Consider the following 14183-nt stretch of genomic DNA (forward strand, 5'->3'; position numbering starts at 1 on the left):
AACATCGACCAGACCTCGACTTTGATACCGGTTCCTGAAAAATATTTTTGGACTGAATTGAATAAATTGCATTTTAACAATAATAAAATGATATTTGGCCTAGTATCAAGGTACAAATCTTTTTTTTTTCAGTTGTTTTGTTTTCCACTCTTTGACAAGTTTTGTCACATGAATAAAAATACCTTACCTGAGTGAATCAAAGTGGCGAATGTATCTAGACAGAATTGGTCTCACCCCTAAAAACACAAAATCTATTTTCCGCTGGTGTAATGCAGCCTGCCTTCACTCATCCCCGCCCCCCGAGCTTGGAATAGCACTTATTTGCTCACGGGTTGTAAGATTGTCCACAAAAATAGAAATGCATTAGATTTGGAATTGTAGTTTTTAGTGTCTGGGCAATTGGATGTACTAACAAGTATTTCAGTAACATGAACTCCACTGAGCTCGTACTAGCACCCTGTATCATGCAAACATTCACCATGAAGAAAGTCACAAGTTAGCCCTGTGGAAGGTGATTGCTACTCTTTAGATCCCTGCAAGCATTCAAGTAAAAGATTGGCATGTGTTTACTATCGCCTGATCATGTGGTTACTGCAGCCTCCAACAGTGCTTAAAGTAGTAACGTTGTGTGCTGGATTGTGGAGCTGCAGTGGCAGCTCACCAATCTAGTATGTATTTGTCTCCACTCAAAAATCTGTTAAAACATCCGTCCCAAATAACAGGAAGGGAGTGCACTCAAAAATAAAGTTGTTTGTGGCAGCCTCCGTGCCCACTTTAGAACGCAGGGCACTGTGTAATTTTTGCATGCAAGCTGCAATGCGGGTAATTCTGTACGATAATTTGAAGCACATTACAATGATTTGTCTCCAAGGTGACAATGACAAGTATTCAGACCCACCAAGATGAATTTGTTTCTGTTTGCAGCTGAACGAGTTGCAGGATGTTTATAACGCGTAGCAGAGCGAACATTGTCGTCTTATAATCCACTTGTACAGATGCTGCAGCTGTGACACATTTTCTTAGACTATCAAATAGTGGCGTTCTCACTGAAGAAGTTAGAAAACATGTCTATTCAGGGTTGCACACGTGTTAAACCCACATGGTGTCTGAGGCTCCTGTCGACACTTCCATCTCTCCATGTGTTGCATGTAGAAGGAGGCGCTATCATGTGATGTTTAAACTCAGTTTGACCCTCAACCAATAATTTCCTATGTCAAAATTAAAAGCAAAATTCAGTTTTGGTTTAAATGTGAATGACATCACTATTTTAGAATTGTACTTTGATTTACTCAGTACAAAATATGATGAAATTTATGTAGATAAATAACTGTAAATTGCATTTTTTTTATAACAGTATGTTTTGTTGTCATTGCAATGTCAATTAACCCTTGAAACGAGAGGAACCATCAAAACGAATGTGTTACGACGACTAACTTGGTGTCGTGTCACCTTTTCTAGGGATAAGGAAGTCACTATCTCATTATCTTGTGATATCAGGTTAATGTTCAATTTTTCATGATAATTTGATGACATCATGAAATATATTCACAAATACGGCCTTTTTCAGTCTCTATAAACAATCGCCAAAACCAACACGACAGCCACTTTTGTGCATCTACACTGGAACTGGATATCACCTGAACAACGTAAGTGTTGTGTAAGTGGTGGTACACCACAATATTTTTGTCCTGCAGGCTTTTGAACAGGTGATAAAGGTCTTGTTTTAATAAGGGAAGGGTTTCTGAATAATAATGTTTTCCTGGATAAGCCCAGAGTACAGAAAAGATTGTAGTTTGCAAAATGGCTTTTGGTTTATGTAATACTTAAAAGACTTTCTGGAAAGTCTGCCCATAAAAACAGCATGTGGTTTAAGAGTCAGGCTCTTTACCTGTAATAATATTCTGAAGTGTAAAGGGAGGAAGAGGATAAACAATTTCATCAAGGTCATCACTACATGAGGATTCATGGAATCTTGAAGATTCATTTCTAATGTTATTACAGGCAATCCTCAAGCTTCCTCTTAAAGTATCTTATAGAATAGATAGAGACAGTAAAGCTGGGGATAAACGGGCTGATTGCGCCTCCTGACAGTTGTGGCGGCGTTCCTGATTTCAGGCTGATCTGATCACGTTATCTTTCCAAATGATCCTGTGGTGCGATAAGTTGGAGACGTGATCCTAACATTCCCGACTTGATCCTGTCGTGTGTAAAGGAACACTGATGGGATATCAAGCAGAAACCTGTGATAGCTAATGAGAGCGTGCTGATCGGGAGCCTGATGTCACATAGCATTAGCTTTGTAGCATCAGTATATGATACCAACAGGTTTTTTTCTTTGTCAATCACGACCACCGACACCATTTTTTCCTCCCACATTATCCTCACTGATGCCTGGGTTTGTGAAGCTCTCTCAGGGGGGCTCATTTCTCTTGCCTAAGGTTGTCCTGGTCATCCATGATTGTGTGTTGATCTCACTGGCTGCTGCTTCGTGGCACCAGAGATCATTCACCAGCACTGCCAGTCCGGAGGCCTTCTCAGCTGGGGAGTTGGCTAGAAAGGCCTTGGTCCCGAGGCTGGAGGCCAGATCAGCCATCTCGCGGTGATGGGGTGTTACATCTGTATACCACTGAGGAGGGCCTTCATCTTGTGACCTGGAGGCATTCCAGGATCACACCCATCTAGCGAGAGTCACCTCAGCAGCAGGTCCCAGCACCTTCCCTTTTCTCTTCCCACGGTTTAGCAGGCCTTCTTGGAGATCACATAGGCTGAGTGAGTCATTCAGTCCAAGGATTTTTTCCAAATTTGTGCACTAGTCCACAACCATCAGGCAGTTGGAGAAGACACTTCCTGGTAAGACCAGACCAGGAGGACCAGCCAACTCTGGAAGTGGCTCGGGATCGTCTAAACAATAGTCTTCAACTGGTTGAGGCTTCAGCTTTTTCACCCTTTTCTTGTTCCATTCGTTTGAGCTCTTGTTTCCGCTCCTCTCATTCTACAGACGTTCCCTCCTCTCAGCCTTCATCAGTATCACGTGCAGCCGGTGTCTTTCATTCTCCGTTGCCTCCTTGTGGGATTTCTCTGTCTTCAACTTCTGCATTTGCTGTTTCTGTTGCTCGCTCTCGCTTCATGTCTCAGCCTCCAAGATTCTGGCTTTTGCTGCCTTTGCCTGTGCTCAATGTGCTCAACAACTGTACTTGTTTCCTCACCAACAAAATCCCATGAGCCCACACATGCTGGTGCATCTCTTTTCTCTCTCTGTGGTTCAGTCTGTATTTCACTCAGATCGAGTACGAATGGAAGTACTCTCCCTAGTGACACAAGTTTTACTACTGCAAACATTGCATGACATGGCGTAACCAAACGCTGCATCCTCAGGAGAGCGCCTGGCGTTCACAGCTGGAAAACTGTGGACATGAAGCCGAACTGCTCTTCAGAAGCGGGAGCAGGGCATTGCTTTTGTTGCAGCTACAGTATAGGAGGACTTACATGTCCACCTGAAGTAACTTCTCTTCATGCTTTATTGACAATCAAGGCTAAAAAGTCAATTGGGTTATTAAACATTCGGTGAGCCGCAGTTCAGAAGACCTAGAGCAGCCTTAACTACTATTTTCCTCGTGTCTTAATGTAGGTTTGGGCCCTCCAGTCGGCCTGTAAAGACATCAAACTTATTAGAGCTAATTTGGAGCCTGGCTTTGATTGTGCAGCTCCTGCAGCCCATTGGCTATATTTTGAAAGTAATCATGTAAAAAGAGTCTTGGTTTTAGGTTTAACCCAGATGTAGTAACTGTTCATTTGGAGAGAGTTTTTTTTTTTTTTTCCTCTAGCAGAACTTATGCACCCATAATGTGAAACGCATGCAGAACAAAGGCCTTAAGGGAACATACACTGTCAGTCACACTATATAAAACATCTATCTGCCAAAAGCTTTTCTGAGGCGGGATAACTCAAGAGTAGTTCATTTAAATCCTGCAGCAATGTTTTCAACACACAGGTAAATGTGGCGTCACAACTGTGTCCCAGACCAGCTTAATTAAGTCCTCAAACTTTCACATTAAAATAAAAGATTTGCTCCTTCCACAATACAGGAAATGCAACAGAAAAGATTAAAGTGCCCACAAAGTTAATGTCACCATAATTCCTGTTTTTCCTTTCTTTGGACAAGCTTTTGTAAACTCACTAGCGGACAAGCTCCTCTGCTGCACGGCTTCACATGTATTTTAGGCTAAACTTGTATTCCTCTCCCCACTGGTAATTTAAAAGCCAGTGGAATGTGGAAAATGATTGTAGGAGTGAAGGGGAGGGAAAAGATATGCCTTGCTTGGTCACTTTGGTGTCTGAAATCCGTAGCTGAGATGGCGTATGACTGATTTGTGTTTTGACCACATGTGCCAGACCCGCCTGCTATTCTCAACCTGTAATTCCTCCCTGAATTCAGGCATGCGACTAATTTACTGTAGAGGGCAGGGTTTTTTTTTCTTTGCAGGGTTCAGAAACTTTATCCCTATTCTGTTACAGGGTGCTGCACCAAGTGCTGTAAGTGATGCCACCTGTCAGCCTGACAGCTTACTCTCCATATGCAAAATGCCTTTATCAGCTGCAGTTGTGGGGGCCGGCCACCTGGCATGGATTTGAAACTCTCTCCAGGTCACATACGACTATCACTAAGAGGACTCTGGCTTTTTTCTGTTCATGTAGCAGCGCATTTTAGTCAGCGGGTGGTTTTGGTAGTTGAAGCAAGTAAAAGAGAATTTAGTTTTCTTGAAGTTGTTGCTGCTTCTGTTGTCATTGGTGTTTGCACTTCTGTATTCTATGTATCAGTTGTAGGAATCGTAGGAAAACTCTAAATTGGAAACTTTCCATGGGAATATACGTGACTTTTTCATGGTAGATTATACTAACTGTGTAACCTTGTCATATGTAGAGATAATTCCGAATTGTTATGTACATTAAATTTCCTATATTACATTTTTGACTTGATCTATTGATGGGTAGAATGTGAACAACCAAAACCATTCTGTATTTACTATTTATTTGTGATGTCATAGTCCAAATGTCGAAGTCAAGTAATATTATCAGCAATTACAACATCCAGTTTATTGCTTTTAATTCCCATGGAAAGTTTACAGCTTTTCTGAAAAAATAATGGGTCAAAATCTTTTCTTGAGCTTGACTCCCCATGGAAAAATGTTGGAAACTTTAAGAAGATGCCCCCCAAATTTTCCACCCCTTTGCTGGCCAGGTTTTGAGTAATGTTTTACTTGAGTTGAGTGAAGAAAATAGAATTTCATATCATGTAAAGGATTATTTTGACTTAAGTTCAGACTACCCGTGACTAAAATCAACATGCATAGGAGTCTCACTGAAAGCTCCTCTGAGAGTTGTTGTCCACCAGCGAGGCGGAATCCTGTTGTCGTGTTTCCATCAGTGCTGTAGGCTGCAGGAAGTTGCTTTGGCTGTGCTTCAATAACAGCATGGTGTGATTGTGTTAATCTCTCCCACTGAGCGCAACACGTCAGTAGACCAACGTGTCCTTCAAAAACGTGTCCATTGGATGTGGATGCTTCCATGCAGCCATGTATAACATATCGGACAGTTGCTTCAATGAGCCATTTGAAAAACAATGACAGCTATCTGAAAAAAGCGTATTTCTACCAGCCGGTATAACCTGGTGCAGTCGGAGAAAAACAGCAAAGCTGCACTATACGCCAAACTATAGAGGTTTTAATAGAATTGCGAAAAGCAGGATAGAATTTTCTGATTCCGAGTGCCCTGTAATTTGAAGAGTGTGGGTTCAAGCCACTTATTTTGTGGTGATGGCTTTACTGGCGAGTTAGAAAAAGACAGAGGCCAGCACAGCCGAGGGTTGAGCTAGCTGCCTTGCCTGACTTACTGATTGAATGAGCCGCTTCCCCTTTTGTATCTGGCCACAGTTGTTCTGCCCTCATGGCTAACCTCACTGGGCGTAGCTGTCCACCATTGGGTGTTTAGACATCCCAATAGGAGGACACCTGTGTGTGGATTTATTTATTCTGTATTTTGCACAAACAGCCATGTAATGTTTATGGACACAGATGGAGAGAGACATGAGGTAAACAATTGCGCAAATCTCCTTTTTTACTAAACTCATGTCTAAACAGTTATCGCACATTCTGCAGCGTACCATCTGTATTTGCCATGCATCATGCATCAAATTTAGCCATTTTGCCAAATATAGCTACTGTATATGTTGGCGTGTCTAATCAGAGTTAAAGATCACATATCCAGCTGGCTGTCTGACATTTACATACTTTAAGAACGTCCCAGAATTTCCTAAACTGGGCAAATTCTTGTGGTCATTGAGGATATAAAAAGACAAACATTTATAACAGCGAACTATCTTGCGTAGTATTTGAACTAAGACATCCTCCATTTTATATGTGCAGAATTGGATATTCATACACGCTGCTACAACTGAGCAAGAACACGTGTAACATGGCCACTGATATTTGGTGTGACAGATCATTAATAAACTTCAAATGCTAATTCAGCAAGAAAGCACTTGAACCAGAGCACGCTTCCTAAACTGGCCCTTGGCTGTTCCACAGAGCGAGAGGGAGGTGAAACCCGATAAAATTTGGAACGTGCCTGATGGAAGGGAATGGTGCGAGCACGTTGTCCAAAATAAGTTTAACAGATAAGTTGGGAATCGGGTAGGGCTGCACGAATTTAAAAAGATACCTGATTGCATTATCATTTGCAATATTAGAGGCATTGTTCATTTTTCTACACTGTTATTTTGCTTGATTCTGGCATTATTTTGTGGCCTGTAGCCTGTCGTGTACGATGTGTGGGTTGGACGTCTCTGCAGCACCACAATATTTAATTTTTTATTTTTTTTCCCCACAAAGTCAGCTTTTAACAAGGACCGCATCTTCTTGAAATTTGGAAATTGCATATTTGGAATAAATTTCGATGAATTGTTCAGCCCTAATGTCAGGCTATCGAAGTGGACAAACTGAGACTTGACACTTAACGACAATATAGAGCAAGAAGTCCGTCTGAACAGTTAACTGGTGCATTTTTGTAACTGGTGCCAAGACATCTGTCTAGTGACACACCCTGTAATTACAAACGAAAGGATAAAAATGTCTTTTGATTACTTCCATCCTTATTGCAAGCACACACTCGAGCCTGTAAAGACAATTGCAACACAAGAGGACACTGCAGATATTAAAAAAAAGAAATAATTTTTAATTTCCTCTGCATCATGGTGAGGTTTCTCTCTTCCGTGACAGCACAGTGGAATCCTTGACTGTGACACAGATGACAAGGTTTAATACAGTGTTTTTGCACTGTAAACACCCTAATATTTGAAGTTATAGTGGCCACTGCATTTGTGGGGCAAAGCTGAATGCGTTCATCTCTTTCCAGGACGGAAACGATCAAAGCCCTGGTCTTATATTTATTTTTGTAGATATAAAATTAAACTTGGATTTAGGCTTTTAGTGGATGGAAAAGGAGCAGTTTTGCCAGGAGAGGCTGCAGGGAAGTCTGGGAAGGGTGGCTGCAGTCTATCAGTGGCCCGTGCGGACGTTTGTGATGAGAGGGTATGTTAAAGGGTGCATTGTGCAAACAACTCACAACCCAGCTCTTGTATGTAAAAGGCACACTGCAACAACATTCACAATGAGTGAGTGTATACTACAGATATATCTGTGTGTGGTGTGGCCGCAGCCCTTTCCTTCTCCCCCGAAAATTTTCTGATACTAAAATCAGTAGGAATTTTTCATGTTGGAATCAATGGAAAAAAAACAGGTAAAACCTTCTAATCTAGTCTTGCCATTAGGCAGTAACTTCCCGTAGTTGCAGCTGGTTGTCTGATGGTGGTGCAGCTCAAAGATAGAGTTCAATATTTAAACCAGTGTAAAAAAGAATGTGTCATATTTGGAAAGAAGATTCCAGCTCCCCCCGCAACCCTTAACAGGATAGGCAGTCAGAGGATGGACAGATGGACGGATGGATGTTTTTATAAATTAGGCAACATAGTTTAGGGCTTTTTGGCCCTCATCTGACTGTCAGACCGTGATTGTTCACATTCCTCCAAATGTTGAACCATTCTTTTTAAAATTGTACTTTCTGCAGGACAGGTACACGGTTGAAGGATTTTGAAAATATAATATACTGGGATTATTTTGTCTAATATTGCAGTTGATTGATTTGCAATATTGGAAATATTTCTGATCATTCAGAGTTTAATTTGGAAAAAGAAAACAATTTAAATGGTTATGGTGTTGTTTCATGGGAATCTCTATTCAACAAAGATGTTTTCTTACTTCTGGAGCAGATGATGTGTTTGCTCCAGCACAAGCTGTCACTGAAGCAGGTATTTTGACACATAATTAGCTTTGAACAAATAGTGCACCTTCCTGCGATTTGAAAATTGCAGTTTGCAATTAATTTCAATTAACTGTGCAGCGCTAGCTCGGTATCCAAGTTAGATATTTTTATGGCACTGAACTAATGACTTCAATGCTATTGAGTATTAAGGAGATTCCTTGTCATTTGATACCAAATTTGAGCACCTAAGATAACTTGATAGTTTTCTATTGGTCGTACCAGAAGTCTTCTAGTTTTTTGCTGTGATACTTTGTATGAAAATGCAAAGGAGCTAAAAAACAAAACAAAACAAAACAAAGATTTGTGATGCAACGTGTAATTTTCATCTCCTTGAAATGGATTTTAATTGGTATCAGAAAAAAAGCCACAGCCACGGCCTGTACCACCTTCTGGTGTCAGTATATAGCCTTTTGTATTCCCTCCAAACCAGTTTATGGAAACACACCTCGTGTGCATTCACAGTTTTGCACAGTTTGCTTAAAATGTGGTTGACAATTATCAACCATGACATTATCACAGTATCAGTGAAACCAAGAAAGAGCCAGCATTGGCTGAGGTAGCCAATGAGGTAGCTGAGGTTAGGGATTGTGATGCCGAGGTGTAGTGCCTCCAGTCGTCTGTAAGAGCGATCTGGCTCTGGAGCTCATGTCCTGCAGGATTCAGGTAGATCCCTGTAGATGCAACACACCTCAGCACATGTGGTTTCTACCGTCACATCTATTACTCAAGCTGGCTGTGTGAAGTCACTTCCAAGGCAAATAAGCAAAGAGCCCTCCTCATCCTACTCCTGAACCCCTCACACACACACACACACACACACACACACACACACACACACGCACACTCTCTTCAAGGGATATCCAGAAAGGGGACAAGGCTAAAGCCTGCCAGAAAAGGGGCTCCCACCTAAAAACATTCCTGTAGTACAGGCCATGTTTTCCTTACCCCAACAAATTTACACAGTTGTTAGTGATGGCCCGGGATTCCTCCGAAAGCGCAGCTCACCAATAATAAACAGTACGGCAGCTGACACCGCAAGACACCTGCACAGCTCCCTGACACTGCAGGATTGTTCCCAGGGCCTGGGGGGGTCGGTGTGTGCTGAGGTGGGCTGCAGAACGAACGGTGTGTGTGCACCAGGTATTCCTCCTGTTCTGAGGACTGAATTTATTACTCGGTCATGTTGCCGGCTGCCTTTTGTTGGCAAAAGGTAGGTCCATGACGTTCATCATAGTATTTTGGGATGAAAGCTGGTTTTAATGTTAGTTTGGTGTCACGTTTCGGGTAGTCTAGTAGTGGCCAGGCTAAGTCAGTGAAGTCCATGGCTCGTAGTGTGTGTGGGGTTTGTGCCTCTGATCCAGTGACCAAACCTAGCACACGGAGACCCTGTTTACTCTTGGGTGTCAAATGCATTTTGGTGGAACAAATCACAAACTTGGTGGAGACGTCCACCAAGATACAATGTGATACCTTTTGGCTCTGGAACAAAGGCCTCCTAAAAAAGAAAAATAATTAAACAAACAAAAAAAATGTTCAGTCATAATTGTTGGAGTTTATGGAAATCTAAAATTGCCAATAGAATAATTATAAATCATCATTATTAATTGTAATCACAAGATCAACCCATTATTTTAGCCAACTTGAATATTGTGGCTATTGTATCATTTAAATGACAGGTTTTTGCTTTTCAATTCACTAAACCGTTGTTCAGCTTACTTGCCTGTGGATGTTTTATGTATCCATTAATTACACAAAACCAGAGAATCAATCAAGTCCAGTCTTGTTGATCCTGCATGTGAGTCCTATAACGCAGCATGAAGTAAAGCCTGATGAGGCTGATAAAAAAGAAAGAAGAGATTTCTGATGGAGTGTCGCCAGGTGAATGTGTGAATGTGTTCATTGTCCGTTCATCAGAATGTTATATTCCTAGTTTAAATCTGCACCTGAAATGATGGAATGGATGCCAGAACAATCCCGTTCTCAATGTCGCACCTTGTGAGAGGTTCTTTTATGTGTCCCTACAGACAGAAAAGAAGAATGTCTTTTGTCTGACCTCTAGAAGAACCTATGGTTCAGGAAGCGTTACATCGGAGTGAACAGGACTTGTTCTGGCCAGACGTTTGATCCCAGTTTGGTTGTACTGTGACATCTTAGCTAGTCTCCCAGAGCGATGCAGGTTTCCCAGCTCAAGTAGCTCCGCTTCACTTCCTTTAGCCGTTTCTCCTTCTCATTCACACCACCAAACACCATCAGTCCCACACTGGTTCTCCATGTCACAGGATGTCAGGTGGTCCAGCCATTGTGTCCCCACCTGTAGGACATTGTCAAAGCACAAAGGAGGGGCACAGTATGTGTCAGCTTCTGTTTGCCTGAAATTTGTAAATCCCTCTCTTTCAGCCGGGGGGTTTGGAAAGATTAGCCAAAGGTTTGTGGAGTCATTCCCATCTGTGTAGGTTTTACTTATTGTCAAACGGCAGGGGATCCCTGCGCAGTTTTCACAGACCTCAATGATTACAACTGTCAACACCGTTCAAGTTTCACTGTTTGTTTCTGAGCGCATAAACATGTTCAGAGTGGATTTTTTTGTGGGTGGGGTACCCATGAGGATTTGAAACGCTTTGTTGTGTTTATTAACTACACGGATCATGGATTTAAAGGAAACCCCCCGTCTACTGTTCTTTACTGGCTTATGTAACCTTCATCTTAAGGTCACTGGTGTTTTTCTTCCAGCCAGCTGAAATTTCAACGGTAAACACGTAAGGAAAAGGTTTCAAAGAGGAGCGAGCTGTATATTGAGTATCACAAAGAGCCAGGAGCTCTACCTGGGACCTGTGCAGCAATCAGCTTCTCAGGCCTGACTTGGACTGACTGATGTTTGCCATAAAGCAGGGCCTCTCTCACTGCCCCGTGAGGTCACAGCACCTGTTCTTGGTAATTGCTGGCAGGTGACGTAAGGCCTCCACTTGTTTTCCATGGCGTAAAGTGGAGGTCCCTCCAACACTGAGGCTGGAAACTCCTGGTGCTGCTGGTTTGAAACTCACCACTTCTGGCCTGTCAGAGACAAGCTAGTAAAATGCTAGACAGGGCAGGTGTGTGTGTGTGTGTGTGTGTGTGTGTGTGTGTGTGTGTGTTAAAATGTGAAGGCTTATTTCTATTTTCATCAAAGAAAACATGGACAATATCCCAACTCTGAAAGAGGTTTACTGCATTAATTCTGCTTTACGACGGCTCTTGATTGACATCTATGATAATCTGGGAGTAACAGTGAAGGGCTTCTTATCGCAATGAAGAATTTGGTGTGCATTTTGTATCAACCTGATGTAACAATAATGATATTGTAACAATAATTTTAATAGTTTAATAAAGAAGAATGAGGGAACAGAACATGACAACCAGAGGTGTTTAATCTGAACATCAATAACTTTTTTTTGGGGGGGGGGTTCTGAATTTATTTTGAATTTTAGGAGCAAAATTACGCTACGTTCATAATTTTACATGTTGTAAGAAATAAAAGAATATAATTATAAAGATTAATTATGTAGGGTAATTTATCCATGAGTACTAACGTAGAAACGGGACTTGAACAAAGTATCCTGAAACCTAAATGCACATCTGACAGAAAAATCATCGTATTTTATTCATGAATAGGCCTCCTGCCTCCGTATGCACAGCTGGCGGCCACATTGGCGTATGACTCGACCGCGAAGTAATGGAGCGAATAAAATGCAATGTGGTTTTAATTGTAAATGTGTTTCATACTGTTGAGTGTTAGAAGTAAATAAAAATGTCTTACACATCCTTTGTTTTGTGTTAACCTTTGCAGAGTAGCTACTGGAGGTCAGCCACCGCTCATTCCAGACACTCTCACAGAGGGCGTGTAGGGCGACGCAGGCTGTTGACACGGTCACGTCTGGTCAAACAACGTTGGCGTCTCCTGAAGGTGCTGGTGTGGAGTGTAGAGAGTATTTCTTCTTTGAGAGAAGAGCACAGAATGTCGTTGAAAACTTTTACTGATTGGAAAAAAAAATGCTCCGACTGTCTTCAGTGTTCAGGTGGTTGAAGTTAGTTAGTTGATAGACAGATGGTTCATCCAGTCACCTGCCAAGGATTTTTTGAAAGCATCAGCACTTTTCCAAGCTGTTTGCGTGAGCAACTCTTCAGGTTTGGAGAGCGTGAAGCACCAGGCAAACAGCCGGGCAGCAAGCCCATGTCCTGTTTGTGTCGGTTGTTTCCAGCGGTCTACCTTTGTTTGTTGGGCTCATGTGCAGTCCTGCTTGGGGTCTGTTTTTGCCTGCTGATCCATGCAATCCCCGGGTATCAACTTAATTGCTACCTGGCTGCAGATCCCTGGGATCTCGGGAGAGAAACACTACAATGTGATGAATTCAAACAACATGCACAAACACGCACAAGCTGATAAAATCTGTCTGTATTTGGCGCAGACTCATTGTGAAAATGACTTTGATTGATCGATTATTTACGTTTTTATCGTTATCACCAATACCCTAAAGTTACTCACCTTCTTTGCTGTCTTCGGGTCCACCTGATGATGTCTTTTCAAGGCTAGCAGCAGGAGGACAGAAGCCATGAGATAGGGTATCTGGGCTGAGCCTCCAGCCAGCTGTGAACCTGATAGCATCTGTTTTAAATGTTTGACAGACTGAGAGAAAGGAACCCTCTTTTCTTCAGAGCTCTGGCGCGCTAGTTATCTCACGCCTTTATAGTAAAGGGATCCACAGATGGCCCGTGTCCTCACAGTTATAGAAAAGTTTTATCACGAGTGGAGGTATTCTGATGACTGTGTTACTGTAGGCTGACTCATTCATGCTTGGAGTAAACATGGAGACACCGAATGAGTCGTCCTCTCTCCAGACAAGACAAAAGAATGAAAGAAAATCTTCTGTTTTACCGATGTGAAGGCAGACAAAACAAGCTTTTCACACCTGAGTGTGCCCTCTGTTTGGAGTTCTTCTCATCCATTGTCATCTTGTGTTATCTAAACCATCAAATAGACATGAGAAGATCATTTCATGTCCTGTTGTCACCTGGGGGAATTTGGACAACCTACGTGTCATTTTCTTTGTCTGACTCCAGCGACATTTCATTTTACCAGGGTTTTTGTCCGGTGAGAGCCGACTTCAAAGCCCTGATCTCTGATAAGACCCTTGGACGTGCTCTTCAGATATGTGGGCTGTTACTTAGAATTTGAGGAGCAGAGCTCATGTGGTTCTTAGCCACGGTGACCGGTTCAGAAATCACAGAACTAAGATGTTGCCCTAAAATAATCTATTTGCTCAATTTTTTAAGTTTTTTAAATTTATATTATCTGAACTGGAAACCAATTTTGTAATAAACTTGTTCAATTCAAATTTTGTTGAAAGTGTACAAATTCTTGGCACATTATGAAGAAGTGTCCTTCGTCGTCATCGTCCTCCTCTTATCCGGTTGGTCTGGGTTGCAGGGGCAGCAGCCTCAGCAAGGAAGCCCAGACTGTCCTCTCCCCAGCCACTTCCAACAGCTCCTCTGGGGAAATCCTGTGGCGTTTCCAGGCCAGCCGAGAGATATAATCCCTCCGCTGTGTCCTGGGTCGGCCCTGAGGCCTTCTCCTGGTCAGACATGCCTGGAAAACCTCCCGAGGGAAGCGTCCAGGTGGCGTCCTCGGGAGGTGCCCGAACCACCTCAACTGACTCCTCTAGACATGGAGGAGCAGCGGCTCTACTCTGAGCACCTCCTGAATGACCGAGCTTCTCCCCGAATCTCTAAGAGAGAGCCCAGCCACCCTACGGAGGAAACTCATATTGGCCGCT

At 42.4% G+C, this 14183-nt stretch overlaps 1 protein-coding gene across 13 annotated transcripts in view; it reads left to right on the forward strand.

The window, feature by feature from the left end:
- The window catches only part of cfap299 (cilia and flagella associated protein 299), a 76112-nt gene that overhangs the window by 45704 nt on the left and 16225 nt on the right, over positions 1-14183 (forward strand). For 10 of the 13 annotated variants that reach the window (XR_015116369.1, XR_015116370.1, XR_015116371.1 and 7 more), the window contains one exon: positions 12200-12316. The exons of the other annotated variants lie outside the window; for them this stretch is intronic. Coding sequence is in view for 7 of the 10 variants with exons in the window: in XM_086205796.1 (XP_086061922.1) it covers positions 12200-12316 (117 nt within the window). In the remaining 3 variants the exon portion in view is untranslated. The remainder of the gene's footprint in view (positions 1-12199; positions 12317-14183) is intronic. 13 annotated transcript variants of the gene reach the window in all.

This window comes from Aulostomus chinensis, chromosome 6 (assembly GCF_037954235.1).
Source record: "Aulostomus chinensis isolate RoL2024-O1b breed Wild chromosome 6, RoL_Achi_v1.0, whole genome shotgun sequence".
Taxonomy (NCBI): Eukaryota; Metazoa; Chordata; class Actinopteri; order Syngnathiformes; family Aulostomidae; genus Aulostomus; species Aulostomus chinensis.